Below are 20,820 nucleotides of genomic sequence, written 5' to 3' on the forward strand. Positions count from 1 at the left end.
CGCTTCTTGCCCATCTGTGCAACACCACTGTTATTAGACTATCAGGTAGGTAGAAAAGAGACTGAACAGCAAAAATCTACCACTGATACCTGGGTGCAGTGGTAGCAGTTGCTCAGGGTACTCTAGAAGGAGGGGAAGAAAGAGAAGGAGAGGGAGGAGAAAAAGAACAATATCCATTTGCATCTGGGTCACGAGGGATTCATCTGGATTCTGCAATCAGTTATTGATGTCTGCCATGGGCGTGGGGAAGGGACAGTGAGGCGTCTGCAATGAAATTCCTTCCCTTCATTTACTGATTTATTTATTAATAATCTAATAAATGCCTACAAATGCTCTGTCTAAAGCTGTGATTACCCAGAAAGAGAGAGAAGGCCACAAGTACTTCTAAGAGTCCCTGGACAGAGACTCTGATTCCCCCACCAATGAAATTCACCAACCTAGCCATCAACTTTTCCTTCCACCAAAACACATTGAGAAAACAGGAAAGGCAGGCCCCCAGGTAGATTCAGGATCCCTTGTGGGTTGACTAGGCCACATTTTTCCTCTGTTCTTCTCGAAGAACCGTGTGATTTAGCAGGATGATGAAGAGGCTGTTTTTAAAGGTGATTATCTAAGTTTGAAAGACGTGGTGGGAAAAACATGAAGCAGGTTTCAGCCTCAGTGTGGAGTCTTCCTCGGAAGATGCTTTTCTTCTCCTTAAAAATGGAATCAAAGGACAGAGTTCAGGGGATAAGTATGTACTGGCACAAAATAGGTTATGAATAAAAAATGACTTTGCATTGATATATATATGTGTGTGTGTGTGTGTGTGTGTGTGTGTGTGTGTGAACTGGGGATGGAACCCAGGGTGCTTAATCACTGAGCCACATCCCCAGCTCTTTTTAATGTTTTTATTTAGAGACAGGGTCTTATTGAGTTGCTTAGGGCCTTACTAAGTTGCTGAGGCTGGATTTGAACTTGCCATCCTCTTGCCTCGGCTTCCTGAGCTGCTGGGGTTGCATTGATTTTGAGACTTAGGTGGGAAGAAGGGGGAGACAGCTGAGCTGAGAGTAGTTAGACAAGACCAACCCCTTGCTTGCGAGAGCCCTGGGCCTTGGCTCTATGGCAATAGGTTTAGTGGAGGAAGAAGAACCTAAAAGAACCATAGTCCTGCCGTGATGGAAAGAAGGAGGACCTAGGAGGGGAAGGAAGAGGAGATGGAGTAACTGCAGCCACAAGCAACTGGAATTTTCATCTGGGGTTAGAGGGAACTAGATCCTGTAATCAATCATTGGTGTCCGCTGTGGGCATGGAGAAGGAATAGTTAGGCAACTGTAATAAATTGTGGAGTCTGGGTACTAAAAATATTCTTGGACCTAGCGGTAGACAGGAGACCACTGTGGGTGTTTCTTAATATCCACCCTGTTAAGATGGTACCGAGAGGCCCAACCCATTCCTTCTCCTCTCCTCTGTTCAGGATAGATGGTTCTTGCTGCCAAGCCATGACTCCAGAAGAGTCACGATTTTGGCATCATCCGTGATCCATGTGCATCATGAGGACAAACACTGCTAGCACCACCAGAATTTCCCTCCCTGGAGGGAGGGTAATGAATGGAGTCTTGTCCACACGTGGATGAAAGGGCTTTTCTTTAATTCTAGATTCCAGAATAATTAGGTCAGCCAATCCCTGCAGGAGATCCAGGGAGAATTTCCACAGGATGGAGAACCCTGAGGTGAGGCCAGGTGGTCAGGCAAGAAGAAAAAAGCACACTAGAAGAGATGGATGCATAAAGTTGGTCCTGTGGGGGTTGATGACCGCGGGCTGAGGTTGTGACCAAGGGAAGGGAAGCCAACTCCGCCTTTTCCTTGGCTATTCAGTGAGGGGTAATGCAGGAGCAATGTGAAGTCATGGCTTCTGGGGACCAGGAAATTAGGTTCCCCTTTGCTAGGTTGTCTCTTCCTACTGACTTCAGCTTGAGAAACCCCACTTTCCTTACCTTGCTTACCCAAAGTGCTCCAGTCTGCAGCTCGGAATGACACCTCTCAGTGTTTGAAAAAAAAAAAATCCCCCTCCATGCTGCCCCACTGATTTTCTCTCGCCAGTTTCCCCCAACCCTTCCACCGTGGGGAGTCTTCCAGTCCTCCTCCCACCCCACCTTATTTTGGAAAGCAGAGCCCGCCTCGCTGGGGGCCTCGGTCGCTGAGGTCCCTCCCACCTGGACGCACCCGGCGCGCACCCCTCCGGCCTGGGCATCGGCCGGCGCCCCGATTGCTCCCGGCCTCACCGCAGCCTCACCGCAACCTCAGCAGTACACCCAGGTGTGGTCCTGGTCGTAGTTGTGAGAAGTGGCGCACCACACGCGGTTGTTCTTGGATCCCTTCTTGGTGCAGTTGAAGTAGTTCTTGTTTTTATAGTTGAATGGGAAGTGGCAGGGGAAGCCCGGAGCCAAGGAGGAAATTCCTGGGAGAAGTGAGACACAGGTCATTCCTGGGCTCCACCCTGCGGCCGAGCAGAGCTTAGGATCGGGAACTGGTGAATGAAGAATGAGGCCTGGGTGGATCTTCATCACCAGGGCAGCACCCTGTCCACCCTGCTCCTCACCCTTCCCCAGTGCCCAGTGGGCTGTCTCAGGTGTCAGGCGTCCCCGGAGGCCGGAAGCCACCCCCGCCCACCCGCGCCTTGCCCAGCTTACTGCTGTCCGCACAGAGGCTCCACTTCCGGTCCTTGTCCATGTTCTCAGTGGTGGGGCACCAGAGCCTGTTGCTGTCATCCTCCAGGCAGGCGGAGACCACCTTATTTCTGTAGACCGAGGGGAAGATGCAGGGCTTGCCGAAAGAATTGCCCCCATACTCTGAAAAAGGATCCCAGAAAGGGGACGGAAAGGTCAAGAGGAGGCGGCAAAGGGCGTGTCCACTGTCCACACATGTGCTCTCTCTGCTGGCACCGAACCCGCGCAGGACCTTCTCTGTGATGCCATTACCAGTCCGCGGTAAGCGAGGACCGCAGCCGTGCACGCCCACAGCCCCGCCGCCCACGTTCACGCCCTGCTGTTAATCTAGGACATTCTGGCCTGGGAAAAACTACAAGTTGCAAATAGCTTTATCGTTGATTCCGAGAACTTCCTGAAAAACTATTAGCATACTGGGCCTGGCGTATTTCACCTCGCTTATCATACTGTCCTCTGGGTGCACCCGCGTGGTCACAAACGACAGCGTTCCCTGCTCCTTCAGGCTGCGTGGCCCTCTCTCCTGTACCTAGACCACATGGTAAGGATCGTTCATCCTTCCCGTTGTTTCCACAGCTTTGACTGTTGGAACTGTGCTGCGGGGAATGTTCCTATGGATATCTACTCAGAAGTGGGAATGCTGGGTCCCGAGGGAATTCTGTCCTCTGTTTTTTGAGGAATCTCCACACTATTTTCCAGAACAGCTGATTGTCCAGATGTATTGATTTACGTTTCGGGTGCAGTGCACAAGGGATCCCCTTCCTCCACATCCTTCCCAATGCTGGTTATCTTTTATCTTTTTGATGACAACCCATCTAATAGGTGTGAAGTGACATCTTGCTGTGTTTTTCTTTTCTTTCTTTCTTTTTTCTTTTGGTGCCAGGGATTGAACACAGGGGTGCTTAACCAATGAACCACATCCCCAGCCCCTGTTTGTATTTGATTTAAAGACAGGGTCTCCCTGAGTTGCTTAGGGCCTCACTAAGTTGCTGAGGCTGGCTTTGAACTTGCAATTCTACTGCCTCAGCCTCCCGAGCTGCTGGATCATTTTAATATGATAAAAATCAATTCATAAAGTAAAAAATGAAAGAAAATCAGACCACTTGATTTCTCAGGAGATGGTAGATTTTGGTAGATCACTTACTTTTAAGATTTTTGAACCCCTCTCTCAGCTTCCCACAACCACCAACCCTGCATGACTCTAGCCCAACACAAATCACATCCACACACTGGAAAACCTTAGGCAAGACCCCTGGACCTGTGCAATTTCCTGACTTTGCCCTCACGGCTCCGAGATGCCATCACAACTGTCAAAGCCGTCATCCCTCTTACTTCAATAAGCAATAGGCTCAGTGGTGCCTCACAGGTGGGCTTTTTCTGCTGGTATTACAGGGAGACTGGAATTTGGTTAAGGGGCAGGGGTTTCGAGGCAGTAGGACTAGTGATCCACAACACTGCTCTGAAGGACGACAGGCTTCCTGGGCTCAAGTCACAACTCGGCCACTTGGCAACTGAATTTCCGTGAGCCTCATTTTCCCCATCTATAAAATGGGGCTGCCAGTCAGACTTCCCTCAGAGCGGCTGTGGAGAGGGTCCATGTCATTTCGTGCGACGCTCCTAGGGTGCTGCCGGAAATGAGCAGTGCTTCCTCAGTGCTCCTGATGTTACGATCATTACTTGTATTATCTAAGACCACACCGCTGGTAAGTGGCCACAGCATGATTCCAACTCAAGTCCAACTCCAAGCCCACCTTTTGACTGGTGTCTCAGACCGTGGCAACAGCGAACTCCCATTTCTTAGGTACTTGGTATGGAATCATGGAAGGACCCAGGTGAAGTTCAGTGCCAATCCTTACAACACCCCGTGGAGCCAGCCTTACCCTTCTCCTTTTGCAGATAAAGTGACCAAGAGATTGAACAACTTTTGCTGTGTGATGGGGAAGCCAGAGCTGACGGGATCTTTTAGTGATTTATGCAGATTCTTACGTTACCCCCTCTGCTACCTTCTGGAGGGCCTGGGAGCATGGAGAGCATCAGGGATAAACAGAAGTTCAGTGTTAAGGTCCAAGTTGCAGCAAGAGGTGACTCACACCGAGAACTATGCACAACTTCATGACATTATCATAAAACTGTTTGCTCTATCAGTCCATCGACTTGTTTTAGGGTTTAAATATGATGAAGGTCGTGGGTGTGTGAATGACAGACTTCAGAGTCAAGGGTGGAGGTGGAGTTGAACGTGCATGAAGAGTTAGATTCAGCTTTAGGACAGAGTTACGGTGGGATTTAAGGGTGAGGCTGGCGTCGAGTTATGGACTCAGTGATGCGTAGCCAGGCTAGGAGAAATGAAGGTTTTATATGGGATTTGTGTGAATGCCGAGGGAAGAACATAGTTAAGATTTTCATGCAAAAATGAGTGTGCCTGTGGGCAAGTGCCTTGCGTGCATTTAATGAGAAAGCACGGACTTTGGAACCATCTGGACTTGATTCAAGTTCTAACTTCAACATAGCCTGTGAGCAGGACCACGGGAGATCTTAATTTTATGTGGACCATTTATTGAGCAGATGGGATGGGAAGTAGCATCTTCTATAGCTGCCATGGAAAGATTCAATAGAGGTTGTATATAAAGCTCTGAGGTCAGAGGCTAGTGCAGAGAGGCGCTGAGTGAATGTCGCCCATTTCCAAGTTGGGCTTAGGTGTGAAATTAAGATCCAGTGTTAAACTGCTTTGAAATACAGGCAGGATCAGTCAGGGAATCTGGTTATTGCCAGTTCGAGAAACAGAAACTCTCGACAAGCAACATCAGGACCACAGCCACCGTTTCAGTAGGGATACCTTCAGGCTGGCACTGGGGACCTGGGGGGACCCAGCTTTGGGACATCCCTGTCTCTGGTGGTTGTCACGGTGTCCTCTACGAAAAGACACTGGGTTCCTAGAAGCACTTCCCCTGGATGCCCAGCATCCCCTCGGCTGCCCACCCTCCTCCCTCTGCGCCGCCCAGCCCTCCTGCATGGCGTGGCTCACCACTCATCTCACAGTACTTCCACTGACGTATCTCATCGAAGTTGGAGGTGACTGAGCACCACATCCTGCTCAGCAAGCTTCCATCTGTGATGCAGCTGTTGTAGGGGATCCCATGAAAGATGAAGGGGAAGACACATCGAGGGTAATCTGCACAGAGAGGAGTTCGCAGGTGGCTCCACTTTCTCCAGCCAGTTAAAGGACAATCAATCCATTAAAGCACAGGACAAACACTGAAAGACGTCATGCGTTCCTTTCAGCAGGCATTTAATGAGGCCTGCCCCACCTTTATCCTCAAAGCCTCTCCAGTAGGACTGCCAGTCTCCACCCAGGGTGTCCCCCTGTTGAGCAACACTCCCCAGTCCTCACTGAGTGTCCTGTTGGTTATGATCACCCACAGACCCACAGGACAACATTAAGATTAAGAATCATGATGACCGGGCTGGGGAGAGAGCTCAGTCGGTAGAATGCTTGCCTTGCAGGCACAAGGCCCTGGGTTCGATCCCCAGCACCGCAAAAAAAAAAAAAAAAAAAAAAAAAAAAATCACGATGACCAACAGATAAAGTCAAGATCTTGATCTACCAAAAAATGTTGAGGTTATTAAAAAAAAAAAAAAAAAGGTCAGGGAAGTAAAATACAGTTATCATCTGAAGGCTGGTGAGTCTGAATTTCCCAGCCCAGAGGCACACCGTCCCTGACCACATATTGGTAGTGAGGGACATGTTTGGGGAGCGATGGAGGGGCTGACACCGGTGACACCAGCTGAGAGGAGCCAGTTCTAGAGAGGGAATAAAGGCGTGAGGAGTTCAGAGGCAGAAGGAGTTAGGGGTATTCGGGGAACAGGATGGTGACCACCAGAGCGGGAACTCACCAGGTAGACGGGAGCCGTCCACACAGGACAGCCAGATGCAGGCTCAGGAGAGCTCTGCGGACCCAGGTGAGGGGTTCTCAGGGTTCTCAGTTCCCAGGGCTGTGGGCTGGGAAGACACCCACCTTCATGTTCCAGAAGGGGCTCTGGCTGACAGTGAGGATGGACTGGAGGGGTGGAAACTGGACCGAGGGAGACCAGTTAGCAAATCGTGTGGCAAAGAGTTGAGGTGTTTGGGAAGGGTGGGAGGAGGCCAGGGTTTGAGTCTATTTTGAAGGCAGAGCTAACAGGTTATTTCGTAGATTAGAGGGAAGCAAGAATCAGGAATGACTTGTTTATCTGGTTTGTGCAATGGTTTCATCTCTACTGAGGAAGCTTACAAATCAGCAAAGGCCTCGCCTGTGCACACCGCTCTATTTCTAGTTATGTAAATGTCTTAATTTAACACTTGTGGAGATCGTCCAAGAGCGACCTGTCTCTGAATCTCATTATTACACTCGTGAAGTAAGTCTGGGAGAAGCAAGCACGGCCTGAGTTAGGACCTACTGGTGCCTCTGCAAGGCTAAGGGGAAATCATCCCACCTCTTCTCGAAAGTCGATGGAACCTGAGTTTGCATTTTTCTTCCTATCTTTCTTTTTTTAACTTTTATGTTATCGGGACATTTTGAAAGCACCATTCTGTTTCCACTATTTAAATGAATATTTTTATAATTAAAAGGGGCTCTTCAAAATCTGTTTTGAACTGGAAAGTATTTCAAAATGCAAAAGAGCATGTTTAAAAAAAAAACAAAATACCAAATTTACAATAAAGAAAGGAGGAAGAAAAACATGAAAAAGAAAGAAAGAAACAAACAAACAAACAAATCACGGGGGGAAAGGGAGAAAGCCACCAGTTATGTGTTCAGGTGTTGGTGCTTGGTTCAGAGACCAGAGCCACGGGGAAGGGATTCAAGAGGTAGCCTGCATCTGAACAGGAACCCTGGGTAACGTGGCTGAAAGGTTACTCCAATCAATGATGGAGTGGAAATGAGCATCTCTAGGCCCGATTGTGTCTGCACATGCACAGCTGGAAGTTTTACTGCCCTTGGAATGTGTTGAGAGTCTTTGGGGATGCTTTTACAGAATTGGGAGAGAGAGAAAAGTGTGTTTCTAACTCACTTTGAGCCACTGATCCTGACTTGCCTTGTTTTAACCAGAAGTGGTTTTCGACAGTGGGGACACTGCTCCCAAAGCTGGGTGGGGGGACTTTCCCAACGTGGGGACCTTTCTGTAATCATGTTTAGCTCTTGTAATTAAAGAGATGCTGCCTGGAAGGACAATTCTCTGGCTCCTTTTTACCATCTTAGAGGTTAATGCTTATTACTTTATTATAAATGACTTTCCTTTTACTTGTGACTTACAGGTAAGGAATCACGTTGATTTATTTTGAAATTATGGGTAGAGCTTGGTAGATAATTTGGAAATTTCATTTCGGGATAATGAAAGTGATGTGATAAAATATTTATTATAAAAGGCAGGGCATTTGATCTAAAAGGCTCAAGAATGGTGATACTAGGAAAGGTAAAACCCTAAATATTCAAAAGCTGGATATTAACAAGAACTATTCAAGTGTCCAACTCTAGGTTATTCGTTAATACAAACAAAATGTCTTTTGTCTCTGTGCACAAAATAAAAAAAAAAAGTTCAAAAATCATGTAATTGTCAAAAATGCCTCTGGCTTTGAGGAAAAGCTAATAGAACCCCTCAAACCTCCTTTTCCTTTACACTTGGTTTTGTTTGCCCTTATTAACTTATGTGACTGAGAATGAGGCAAAGAACACTATGGTTTGGTGGACCTGACTGAACAATCTTGAGCTCTCATCCAGAGAGCATGGTGCTCGAACTTGACGCTCGGGGGACACACTGAGACCTGGCCAGCTATACGCGTTCATGCACGCAGCAATTACAGGGAGCACAGGAGATCAGTTCACTACCCCCCCCAGGGCCTCCCTTCGGCCTTCCTGACAACTCCCTTTCCCCTCTAACTTCCACATGTGCCACTTGTCTTTCCTTCTGGCTTATTTCGCCCAACACGAGGCCAGAGGTCACCATCCTTAACACTGTCAATGTTAATGCCATGCTACTTCAGCTGGAGCGTCCCTAATCCAAACTCCCCAAATTTGAAAATCTAAAACGTTCCTGAAGTCACAGTGTTTCTAGCGCCAACGTGACTCCGCCAGTAGGAATTCCACCCCTGACCTCGTGGACTGGATCACAGGCAAGACACAGGCACACCAAAAATATTGTACAAAATTACCTTTACCTGATGCAAATGAGCTGTATATGAAACGCAAATAAATTTCGAGCTTGGACAGGGGGTCCCCTTCTCAAGAGGGCTAATTATGTGTATGCAAATAAATCTTGAAACATCCCAAGTCCAAAATATCTCTGATCCCAAGTGTTTGGGGTCAAGGATACTCAACTGGCGTTAGCCTCTGAAGCCTGGCCTCCTGGGGCGATTTTCCTGCACAGACACACATTATCATTTGTCTGCAGAAATACAAGTCACGTCATAGGCGTGCTCGGATTTCCTTTTGTGACCCACCCTGTTCTGAAGGCCAGTCCCAAAGGGACGAGACTGTGAGAAATCAGCACACCTCCCCAGGCTCTGGACCCGCCGCTCACCTTCGGCCGTGCAGTACTTCCATCTGCCATCAAAAACCGCCCTGGTCGCACACCAGTGGAAGAGGCTATTGGTTCTGGTACACGTGAAGTAAACAGACCCCATGTAGGTGAAAGGAAAGATGCATGCCTCTTTCTTTTCTGCAGGACAAAACAGACGGGGAGATCACGATGAAGGAGGCCAGAGGCCTCTTGGTTTGGTTCTTGTTTTGGTCTGAATGATTGTGACTTCCCAAACTCAGAGGCTGAAACCCCAACCCACACAGCGACGGCAGCAGGAGGTGGCTGCCTTGGGAGGGGACCAGATCACGAGGTCGGAGCCTGATGATGGGGAGTAGAGCCCTTACAAAAGAGACCCCCGAGAGCTAGCTAGCTCACCCCTTCCTCACAGGAGATCTCAGGGAGAAGGCGCCGTCTATGAAACAGGAAGGAGGGTCCGTCTCAGACACTGACCTGCTAGAGACTGACTTGGCCGTGGACATCTCAGGCTCCTGAACTTTAGAAAGGTATTTCTATGCTTCATAAACCACCCGGCCTGTGGCTTTGTGTTATAGCTGCCCACACAGACTGAGAGCCCTGTCCTGGAGGGCGAAGGCCACACATCTGGGCTGAGCACCCAGCTCCCTAAGTGTGAGTCCAGTTTACGTCTGGATGGAGAGTAGAGGGGGGCCTTTCGTCCACAAGGAAGGCGCCACTGCTTCTCTGAGCATGGAGCAGGCGCCACCAACGTTACACAGGGTGTGTCTCCATGGGTCACAAGATCAACTTAGATCAGGCAGGGACACACGTTAGGTAATTTTGAAAGAAAAAAATCCTTTCAAATGTTTTTTACAATCTTTCTGATGACACAAAAGAGAAGGCTTCAATTTAATGCTGGTATTTCTCTACCACATCTCTAATACATAATAATCTCCCCTTTTAGCCGAAAAGAGGGTAGGACTCAGGCTCAAAGCCTTATTTGGGTGGTAGTATCTGGTGGAATTTAATAGGATTTTTTCCACTGTGTTTACTTTTATTGGTTTTTCCTACATAAGGCAAATAGTACTGCTTTTTTTTATTGCAAAACTGATGTTAACTATTCTTTTAAAATGAATTTAGTAACATGAAGAAAGGGGGGTAAATTTTAAAAGAAAAATGTTGAGTACTGGTTTTGTTGACACGGTACACTCTGATGAATAAAGTTTAGGAAAATAACCCTTGATCTCATTCTTCTGTACGAAAGCAAGAGCTTTCTCTTTTAATCAGTGTATCCACAGAATACAGAATGGCAACTTGCTCATAATAGATGCTCAAGAAACACCTGACAGAATAACATAAGTTGGATAAACGCCGCATGCAACGAAGTTAAACAAATTTCTTTAATGAAAGACTTGCGGAAGAGTTAATATACAAATGAGGAAAGAAGGACAGACATGCGAAGTCATCCTATTTTTTTTTTTTCCACCACTTAGTAACACTAGAGACAACTAGTCTTTGAAACATATCTTAAGAAATGCTATTCTGGAGCTGGGCACAATGGCACACGCCTATCATCTCAGAGGTTCGGGAGGCTGAGGCAGGAGGATTGCAAGTTTGAGGCCAGGCTTGGCAACTTAGGCCTGAAGCAACTTAGTGAGACCCTATCTCAAAATAAAAAGGGCTGGGGATGTGGCTCAGTGGTAAAGCACCCCAGGGTTCAATCCCCAGTACCAAAAAAAAAAAAAAAAAAAAAAAAAAAGAAGAAGAAAATAGAAATGCTATTCTGGCCCCAAGTCCTCATTCCAAGAAGAACCACATATGCAAAGAATCAAGTAAATGCCTTTCCTGAAGTGGAATGCAAGGAGCCCAGCTTTCTTTTCTGCCAGCCCAGGGCCACAGTTTCCCTTCTTGCCTTCGTCCCCTTTATTTTCCTCCTTTCCTCCCTCCCTCAAAGATATCCAGGGGATTTTATAAGTAAGATACCGCAGTAAGTGACTTTTGTGTGTGGAAATGGTGTCAGCCATTTGCTGGCTCGAAACAAGTCCCAAGCAACCCTCCGTCTGCCATCTGAATATAAAGCTGTGGTTCTCAGGAGAGAAGGAGGGATGGTGACCCCCGGGGGAATTATGTGAAGGTGCATTCTTTTGCCTGGTGGTGGACGGAGGCTGGTAGCCAGTCTCAGGATCTACCAGGCAGAGGCCAGGGGTGTTGTTCAATGCCCACAATGTGCAGGAAGGCTCCCCAGCAGAGTCATGTGGCCCCAAATGTTAACAGGGCCAGGCTGGGAGACTCTGGGAATGAGAATGGACAGGGAACCTGAGGTCCTGGGGCTTGTGTGGGGAGGCACAGAGCGGACGGCCCTGGTCTCTGGCTCTCAGCCAAGTCAGGTTCCCACTGGTGGTTCGCCCTGAGCACCGGTTAGGCGAGCGCAGGCGGGTCGCTACAGCGGTCAGCCTTCTACCCACAGGACGGCCTCTGCCCTCAGGCCCATCCCCATGCTGGGTCAGCTTCTCCCCTGCAGAGCCGACACCGGCTGTGTCCGCAGGCTGGCACAGCGGGAGGCAGCCTCGCGATGGACTCGTAAATGCCCATCCTTGGCAGCGCCGCATTTCCTCCCTCATCTTGGTGAAGTTTAAGCCGGTCTAAATCCGGAGGGTGCTTAGGAGAGTACGGGTACGTGGCCTTTGATTAACTAATGCTAGTTGTCACCCCCACGTCACTGTCATCGTGTTGGTCAGGATCATCATCGTCACCACCACTGGGAACAGGGGCCCTGTGGCGAGGGGGAGGGCGGAGGCCCCTGCGCCGGGCATTAAGGTTATCCTGGGGAGTTGTTCCTGAGACGCAGCCATAATGAATACTATTAGCCATCTGCAAAGTAATCCGGCAGATGGCCTGATCCTCTTAGCTGGGTTTCAGCCCTGCCTAATCCAGACCCTGCTGGCCTGCCCTTCTCACTCCCTGATTAACATTTCTTTGACCTCACCCCTGCTCTCTCTTGTTTGGAGGGTTTTGCTCACGCCCACCCCCACGGCCCTTCCTCTCCCGCCGGCCTCACTCTCTGCTCCTCAGCCATGAAGACCTGGTTCAGTTTGCGCCAAGAATCCTCCACACTCAGAGGCAAGGCAGCCTCTGCCCATGCCCTGCCTCCCCGCTCACTGTGAGCTCTCTGAGCAGAGCGCCCAGGTTTGATTTATAGTTGGATTCCTGGTCTCTAACACAGTGCCTGGGACTTAGGGGTCACTTGATGAATGTGGACTGAATAAACTTGTTTGTCAATATGTGCAGAAGTGACCTGGGGATGCAGGACTTCCCCACAGGCACACACTGCTCCTAAGCTGAATAAAAGGTGGGTTCTTAAGATTTTAGGGACTTCTTTCTTTTGGGAATAGAGAACATCTCTCTAGGAAAATATTCACATGCCCTTATGCTTGGGAAGGCTGTGTGTTCATCAAAATAAACTTCATTTTCCTGCCAAATGCACTATTAGAATGTATTTCCCAGAGTTGCTTGTACCTCAGCATCACGTGAGTTCTGGCCAGTGGAAGTGAGAGGGAATAATGTATGTCATTTCCTAGCCTGGCCAAAAACAAAAACAGCAACAACAGAAATACCCCTCCTCCAAGAACTTTCAGACTCTCTTGACCTTTATTGCCTAGATAAAAGCAAAGAAGCCTCAGAGAACCCAGAAACCCCTGGTTGGAAGGAGCTTGGGTCCCCTAGTAACTGGGTGAAACACTGCCTGCTGACCAGGTACACCCTTGTTGGACTTTGCAAGAATCTTAGCAGATTTTTCGTTGCTATAACAAATAGCTGAGATAATCAGTTTACTAAGAGAAAAGGTTTATTTTGACTCACAGTTTCAGAGGTTCCACTGCCTTTGGGCCTGTGGTGAGGCAGCACATCATGGCAGGAGCACGTAGCAGAGCAGAACCACTCACCTCAGGGCCAGGAAGTGAGAGAGTGTGAAGGACTGAGGTCCCATAATACCCTTCATGGGCACACCCCTAGGGTCCTGGGGACCGCCCTCTCAGCTCCACCACCTCCCAGTAGCACCCCAGTGTAATGTACAAAACTGCTTCCCCACCCATAACGTTGCATCACAACCTAGTTTGTCAGTCTGAAAGCTGCTCTCCCCGCCCTTTCCATTGCAGCCATTTCCCCGCCTCCCAACTACTGTCAGTCTGTGAACATCCTAGCTAGCTATTGGTTCATCAGTCAGCTTGCAAGTATCCTTCTCTGTTATTGGTCCCCTGTTAGCCTGGTGGAATTCAACTGCTTCTCGGTAGCTACCCCATCTTTTCTTATGCTTTTCTCTCTCCCTGACTCACTTTCTTTCTCCTCCTGGCTTTTTCACTCTCTCTAGTGTGCACCCTTTCTCTTTCCCTTTCTTTTCTTCTCATTTGCTCTCTTACCCTGCAGGGAGACACTCTGTTTGCTTAATAAACTCTCTCATGTGATTTCCCATGTCTGGTGTGGTTTTCGTGGGATCTCTTACACCAAACCTTTAACAAATGGAGCCTAAGATCCAAACCACAGCACAGAGTCAGAAAAATATGTTTTCTGTTAAGCTCTGATAATTTTGAATTCATATGTTACAATAACTATCCTCACTATCCTGATAAATACACACATTAAAAAATACAGCATTTCATGGACTCTAACATTCATCCAGTGACCCCAGGACAGGCATCTCTGGAATATATAGTAGGAGATCTAGGGTCTCAACCCCAGGTTCATCTGAGATTTCCATTAAGCCATTCCCTCCCAAAGTGGTTCCAGGAACCCTGACTTTGGCCCATCCATGCTTTCCCAGTTCCTAAATCCTCTCCATCATTCCCCAGTATACTCACGTCCATAGGAATAGAGGAGGAAGGTTGCCCATCCCAATAGGTAACTGGACCATTGATTCATCGTGACCGACCTCTTCTCTCTGGACTGAAGGAAAACAAAAAATATTTGCTCCCACAGGTCTCCTTTCTCTTACCACTAACTTCCAGCTTTGATGTCATGACACCATTTTTCTTTCCATCCCCAAACAGTAACTAGCAAATAATTTATTTTTGGAGGAAAAAAAATACTGTCATATGGAGAGGAATATGTGACAAAAAGAAGAAATTAACCATTTGTCAAATAGCTGTGAGATTCCAGAGTAGATGTTCTTTAGGCCACTTGGTTCTCATAAATCCAGTGATAGAATTTTTAAAAATATACATTTTACAGATGAGAAAACCAATGCCCAGAGAGAATTGGATTGGTCACACCATGAGGGATAGCCTGGATTCTTATCCCCATATATGGCTCCAAGTCCATATCTATCACTGGAATCTGAAAAGCCTTCCATTCTCCTGTTGGATAAACACCTCTGGATTTTAAAGTCCCTTGGTAATTATTATTATTTTCTATCCTCATCAACCATAATTGCCACCAGCTCTATTTTCCTTCCTGCCATTTCTTCAGTGAAACAGAAGCATGCTATTCTCTGCAACAACAAGAACCCAGAGTTTGGAATGAGTGGTCTGAATTTACCTAGAGACTGAGTTACTGCTTCCATTCCTGGATCTCAGCTATTGAGTGCCTATTGCATGCCAGGTGTTTTACTTCTGACAACCTAAGAGGAAAACTGAGACTGGGGAGGTTAGGTAACTTCCCCGAGACCACCCATGGTAAGCTACACTTGGAACTCATGCCTGCCTGTTCATAAGTGTGAGAGTCTTCCTCAGTATGAGCCTCTATTCCCTCATCTGCAGTGTCGGGTGATCAGTCCTGCCTCTCAGGATGGTCAGGAGGATCCAATTAGACCCTGATATGAAAATGGTTTTCAACTGTAAATCATTAAGTTGTTTTTATGAATTATTAAAGCAAAGGTCAGGATGGCTCAGGGAAGACTTCAAATGGCACCAATAAGGAATCAGGTCTGAAGCCACTGACACAAGCCCTCCACAGGTAGGTGGCGCCAGGAGCACCTCCGGCAGATGGGCTGCCATACTCTTCTCCCTGAGTTGTTCTGGTCATGTTTGTTGATTGGTTCATGTATGTATATATATACACACATGTTTCTGATTTTTTCCATTTTGGTCTTTTTAAAAATTTTTGTCCTTTTATTAATCTTTTACTATTTAGTTTTGCTTTCCTAAGAGGTAGTGGTTTGTTTGTTTGGGTTTCGTGTTTGATACTGAGAGGGGAGGCGTTTTCTGCTCTACTTATTTGCTTGTTTTTTTACTCTTACTCTCTGTACCTCTTCTTCTGGCGTCAGAATATCTTGTTCTCTCTGTTCTACTTCACTTCCTTCTCTTTAGAGCCCTCATGTGCTACCTGGCCTCCACTTTGTCTCATCTCAATGTTTGAATGGTCTCACTTTTTGATTCTTGGTTTTATTTTTTTTTATTTAGGGGTCTTGGTAAAGAAGTTGGTGCCTGTGTCAACGTGATGGAGTGCTCACCCTGTTTTCTTCCAGCACTTGCAAAGTTTTTAATTCCTAAGCCTTTGATCCACTTTGATATGACTTTTGTGCAGGGTCAGATAGGATCTAGTGTCATTCCTCTGCATGTAGTTATCCAGTTTTCCCAACATCTTTTGTTAAAAAGGTTATCTTTCCTCCAACATACTTTTGGCAACTTTGTCAAGTATCAGATAACTGTAGCTATGTGACTGCCTCTGTGTCTTCTATTCCATTGGTCTTCATGTTTATTTTGGTGGCAATACCGTGTTATTTTTGTTCACATAGCTTTTTAATATAATCTGAGATCAGGTATTGTGATACCTCCGGCTTCACTCTTCTTGCTTTGACTATTCTCGGTCTTATCCTTTCAAGGGCATTTTAGGACTGTTCTTTCTAGTTAGTTGGAGAATGTCATTGGCATTTGATGAGGATTATTTTGAACTGGTGTATTGCTTTTAGTAATATAACCAGTTGGACAATGTTGTGTGGACAGTTGTGTCTCTCCATGAACATTGGAAGGACTTTTGATCTTCTAAGATCTTCAATTCTTTCTTCATCATTGTATAGTTTACAGTGTAAAGGTAATCTACTACCTTAATTATATTTATCTCCAAATTTTTTTGAAGTTATTATGTATGGGATAGTTTTCCTGATTTCTTTTTCATCAGGTTCATTATTGGAGTATAGGAAAGGAATTGATTTTTGTATGTTGAACTTATATCCTGCTAATTTGTTAAATTTGTTTATCAACTCTGGAAGACTTTTGGTGGAGTTTTTTGGGTATTCTAGATATGGAATAATGTCATCAGCAGAGATAATTTAACTTCTTCTTTTCCTATTCATATCCCCTTAATTTCCTTTTCTTTTCTGATTACTCTGGCTAGAGTTTCAATAACTAGGTTGAATAGGAATGGTGAGAGTGTACATCCTTGTCTTGCTCCTGATTTTAGAGGAAGTGTTTCAGTTTTTCTTCCAAAAATTGAAGAAGACTTTAGAAAATGGAAAGACCTCCCATGATGAATTACAATCATAAATAGTCCAAACTCACTGAGTGCTACACGCTATCCTAAATTCACTAGAATCCTGGTAGCAAGTAACCCAAAGAAATGATTACTATTAGGACTCCTCAAATTGCTCAGATGAAGTTCAGTAAACTTAAGCATCTAGTGGAGAATCACAAACTGTGACGGTGGTGGAACTTGCAGGTGACCCCAAAACTCTGACCCCAGAGCCCAGGCTCCTAACCACCATGCACATGGTTCTGCATTTGGGTTGAATGTGGGACCTAAGTACTCCTCAGTGTTATCCAAAATAGCATCATCACTCATAATGGACATGTCCAACCACACCTTCACTTCTGAGTGTCAGAATTGAATGTTAAACTCCCTCCAGGACTTAGCAGCAAAAAGCCCCTCAGGTAAAGTCCAAGATTTGGCTTTTGATATGTAGCCCAAAATACATACCCCCCACCCTGTTACTCCAATTGTTTAACAGCACTTGGTTCTTTCCAACCACTCAAGTCGTAACCCCAAGAGGGAAGCCTTGCTGACCTTCTCTCCTCTCTAGGTTCTACCAGTCATCAAGTCCACTTGGTTCCATTTTCTGAATAGTTCCTGGACGTATTTTTCTCTGACTCTGCAGATTTTGACCAGAGGTGACATTGAAAAGATAGAAAAAGCCTGACCTGTGTAAATACGAGGCTCTTCCCAAACTGCCCTCAACCCCTCATAAAAGTCACAAAGAATTGTTGTCTCTTATCTTATCTGTAAAGGCCAGGTGGCTGACCCAAAAGCAAACTTTGCTGGCACAAAAGTAAACTTAAAGATAATGATAACCCTCCTCTCGGAGATCAGGGTGACCCAGAACTTAAAATAACATGCTTTGTATACAATTTTATATGTTAACCAATTAAAAAGAACACTGTAAAACTGCTTGCCTTTTATTATAAAAACCCTGCTAAACATGGGCTCGGGGCCTCTTAGCGTCACCGGTTACCGAGTGTGCGGAGGACCAGGCTCGAGCTTGTTAATAAATGACTCTTTGTTGCTTGCATTGATCGTGGTCTCTGGTGGTCTTTGTGGGGTCTCGAGCCACTGGACACAACAACATTTCACCATCTCTGCCCTTCACCACTGCTGTTTCCCTCCCTTACATCTGGGCTTCCAGTCTCTCCCTGTCCCATTACTCTCTACAATGGGATCTTTCTTTTCTCTTAAAAAAATAGAAAAAAATTTATTTTCAGAGCATTATAATTATAAATAATGCTGAGGTTCATTTTGACTTATTTATAAATGCATACAACAGTCTTCTCCACTTCAATCCCCACCACTACTCCTTTTCTCTCTCTCTTCCTTCTACTTGATCCCATTCTTCTACTCTGTTGGTCTTCCTTCTTTTCATTTATGAATGTTTAATGGGTGCAGGAGAGTCATATGTAAAATTGGAATGCATTGTGGTGTTTTCATACAAGCACCTAGTATAATTTGGTCAATTCATTCCCCAGTTCTTTCCTTCCTTTCCTTCCTCCCTCTTTCCCCTCTGCTTCTACTATACTGATCTCCCTTCTATTTTCATGAAATCCTCGTTTTTCATTCCTTTCATTTTTCTTGTTAACTTCTGCATATGAGAGAAAACATTCAACCCTTGGCTGAGTCTGGCTTATTTCACTTAGCACGATGTTCTCCACTTCCATCCTACAATGGGATCATTTATGGATTCATGCAGGAACAAATGGGGCCCAGGGTTTGAAGAATGTACAGCAGCGTGTAAGGAGGTGTGGCCCCTGCTTCACGAGGCTGAGACAGACAGGAGGTGAACAACCCAGAAACAAGCACATAACTCTGTTGTGATCATGCTACCGAAGAAGAGAGCAGAGGCTGAGGTAAGGAAGGACTGGCTGCCATTGGAGGGGTCCGGGAGGCTCCTGTGAAAACACCACATATAAGCCAAGACAAGAGGAAGAGGAAGTGGGTGTGAGGGAGCTGGGGGAATGGGGGCTCATGCAGGCAGAAGAAACAGATGTGAACAGGGACTGAGGTGGATAGGACGTGTCCAAGGAAACAGTGGGAGCAGTGTGCCTGGGATGCCAGAGAGGTGCTGGGGTGGCTGGTGGCTGGAGCTTGCCCAGCTTTCCTGCATTCTAAATGCACCTGGAAGCCACTGGAGGGAGTCACGTGGAGAGAGGTGGCACTTATCAATTTGAGATCCTTCGCCTTCGCAGTGCAGCCACGCACCATAGAGCAATGCATCCCACGGCCTTTGCCCCAAAGCCCACATGTTCGTCCTGCTCCCCTCCTCGGTCGGCCCCAGCTGCCACCGGCCCTTTTACTGCCCACTGCACAAGTCCAGCTTGCTTACCCCACAGGACTTTTGCTCCGTCCTCTCCACCCAGGATGCTTTTCTCCCTAGATATGTGCAAGGCTTGATTCTTCATGCTGCACAGGCTTTTGTGAGAGACAAGGAATTGATATTAACCTGCAGGCTGGAATGTTAATGAGACGACCTGGGCCAAGTCATGGATATTAATAGCAAACGTTTTGGGGGTGGTTCAAGGTAATTATTAAACTGTGAGGCAAGCTCGGGGAGCCAGATACCCGTGTCTGGAACGTTCAGCTGAGGACCAAGCTATTCTCTGAGCACACTCAAACGCCTGGAGGACTCTTTGTCCCGAGCCGTGGGGTATTACGACTGGCACCCAGCCACTGCCACCCTTATGTGGCCTGGTGGGCTTTGAGGAAAACCAGGCTCAGACATGCATACATGCAGCTTTCCCAGCACCAAGAGACGCAGAGTAAAATCCACCTGAAGAGCTTATGATGCAGGCAGCAGATTCTGGAAAGTTCTTTGTTGATGGCAAAGGGGAGCATACAAACTCGGGATCGATTACCATTTATGGAGGTGGGAGAGAGACAAATGTCACCCCTTCCTCTAGACCCTGTACAACCTACAGCTTCATGCTTATACCCCAGCCTCATCCCCAACCCCCATATCCACACCTTAATGAATTCACTAACCTCAAACATTCATTTCTGCCTTTCCTCTCAAGATTCAAATTCAATGAACAACTTCCTGCTTAGGTCCTAGGATCCAGATGGCAGAACACTGCAGGGTTTAGAAGTGTCTGCTCTGGAGCTGGACGGCTCAGTTTTGAGGTTTTGCTTCTTGCTCCCTTTTGACCTGAACAAGGTTACTCCATGCTCTGGGTCTTAGTCCCTCACCTATAAAATGGAGATAATGATGGTGACCAGGTTGGGGTGGTATGGCGAGGTGATCAAAAATGCCTCAGTAGGTAGAGTAGTGCCCAACTCCCATCCTGGAAATCTGTCCTAATCCCTGGAACCCCTGAATGTGCCTGGTTATGTGGTAGAAAGGACTTTGTAGAAGTGACGCAGGACCTTGAGATGGGGAGTGATCCTGGGAGGAGAAGATCCAGAACATCAGAGGTAACAGCAGATGTAACAATGGAGGCAGAGGTTGGAGTTAATGCACAGGAGGGGCCTTTAGAAGACCCAGCAGGGGGTTCTCCCTAAAGTCTGCGGAAGTAACACAGCCCTGCGGGAACCTTGCTCTTAGCCCAGGGAGACGGCTCACTTACAGAACAACAAGAGAAGTGTGTGTCAATCTGCTTCAGCAGCTGCAGGAAACAGATGCACACAGAAAGTTCTCCGGACACTGCTCAGCACGTAAAATGTGCTTAATAAACACTAGTCATTACTATTTCATTTTCACTAGTTGAGTCAGTCATCCTGGAAGATGTCCAGAAAAAACAAATCCAGATTCTAGGCTGGTTGTGTGACTCTGAAGAGCTTATGATGCAGGCAGCAGATTCTGGAAAGTTCTTTCTTTGATGGCAAAGGGGAGCATACAAACTCGTAATACCCCACGGCTTGGGAAAAAAGAGTCCTCCAGGCGTTTGAGTGTGCTCAGAGAATAGCTTGGTCCTCACCTGAACGTTCCAGAGACGGGAACACATTTTCATGGCTCAGAGTCTCCATTCCTGTGACTGTTAAGCCTTGTGTTGTGTGGATGTGATCTCCAGCTGGTTCCAGTGACCTTGAGTTTTCATGGCTCAGAGTCTCCATTCCTGTGACTGTTAAGCCTTGTGTTGTGTGGATATGATCTCCAGCTGGTTCCAGTGACCTTGAGTTTTCATGGCTCAGAGTCTCC

The 20,820-nt window shown here is 46.8% G+C and overlaps 1 protein-coding gene across 3 annotated transcripts; it reads right to left on the bottom strand.

Annotated features, from left to right (window-relative positions):
- Elspbp1 (epididymal sperm binding protein 1) lies at positions 1 to 19,146 on the bottom strand. 3 transcript variants are annotated; one of them, XM_047537826.1, is made up of 7 exons: positions 19,012 to 19,146; positions 14,066 to 14,150; positions 9,258 to 9,395; positions 5,728 to 5,874; positions 2,673 to 2,831; positions 2,276 to 2,440; positions 1 to 695 (listed from the first exon to the last, which is right to left on the bottom strand). In XM_047537826.1, the coding sequence occupies exons 2-6, from the start codon at positions 14,124 to 14,126 to the stop codon at positions 2,283 to 2,285; spliced, it is 663 nt and encodes a 220-aa protein (XP_047393782.1). In that variant the 5' UTR covers positions 14,127 to 14,150; positions 19,012 to 19,146; the 3' UTR covers positions 1 to 695; positions 2,276 to 2,282. The 3 variants fall into 3 exon arrangements, with proteins under 3 accessions (XP_047393782.1, XP_047393785.1, XP_047393784.1); XM_047537829.1 differs by lacking the exons at positions 14,066 to 14,150; positions 19,012 to 19,146 and adding an exon at positions 13,071 to 13,321; XM_047537828.1 differs by lacking the exon at positions 1 to 695 and having other exon boundaries at positions 2,261 to 2,440.
- Between the last annotated feature and the right edge of the window lie 1,674 nt (positions 19,147 to 20,820).

Source organism: Sciurus carolinensis, unplaced genomic scaffold (genome assembly GCF_902686445.1).
Source record: "Sciurus carolinensis unplaced genomic scaffold, mSciCar1.2, whole genome shotgun sequence".
Taxonomy (NCBI): Eukaryota; Metazoa; Chordata; class Mammalia; order Rodentia; family Sciuridae; genus Sciurus; species Sciurus carolinensis.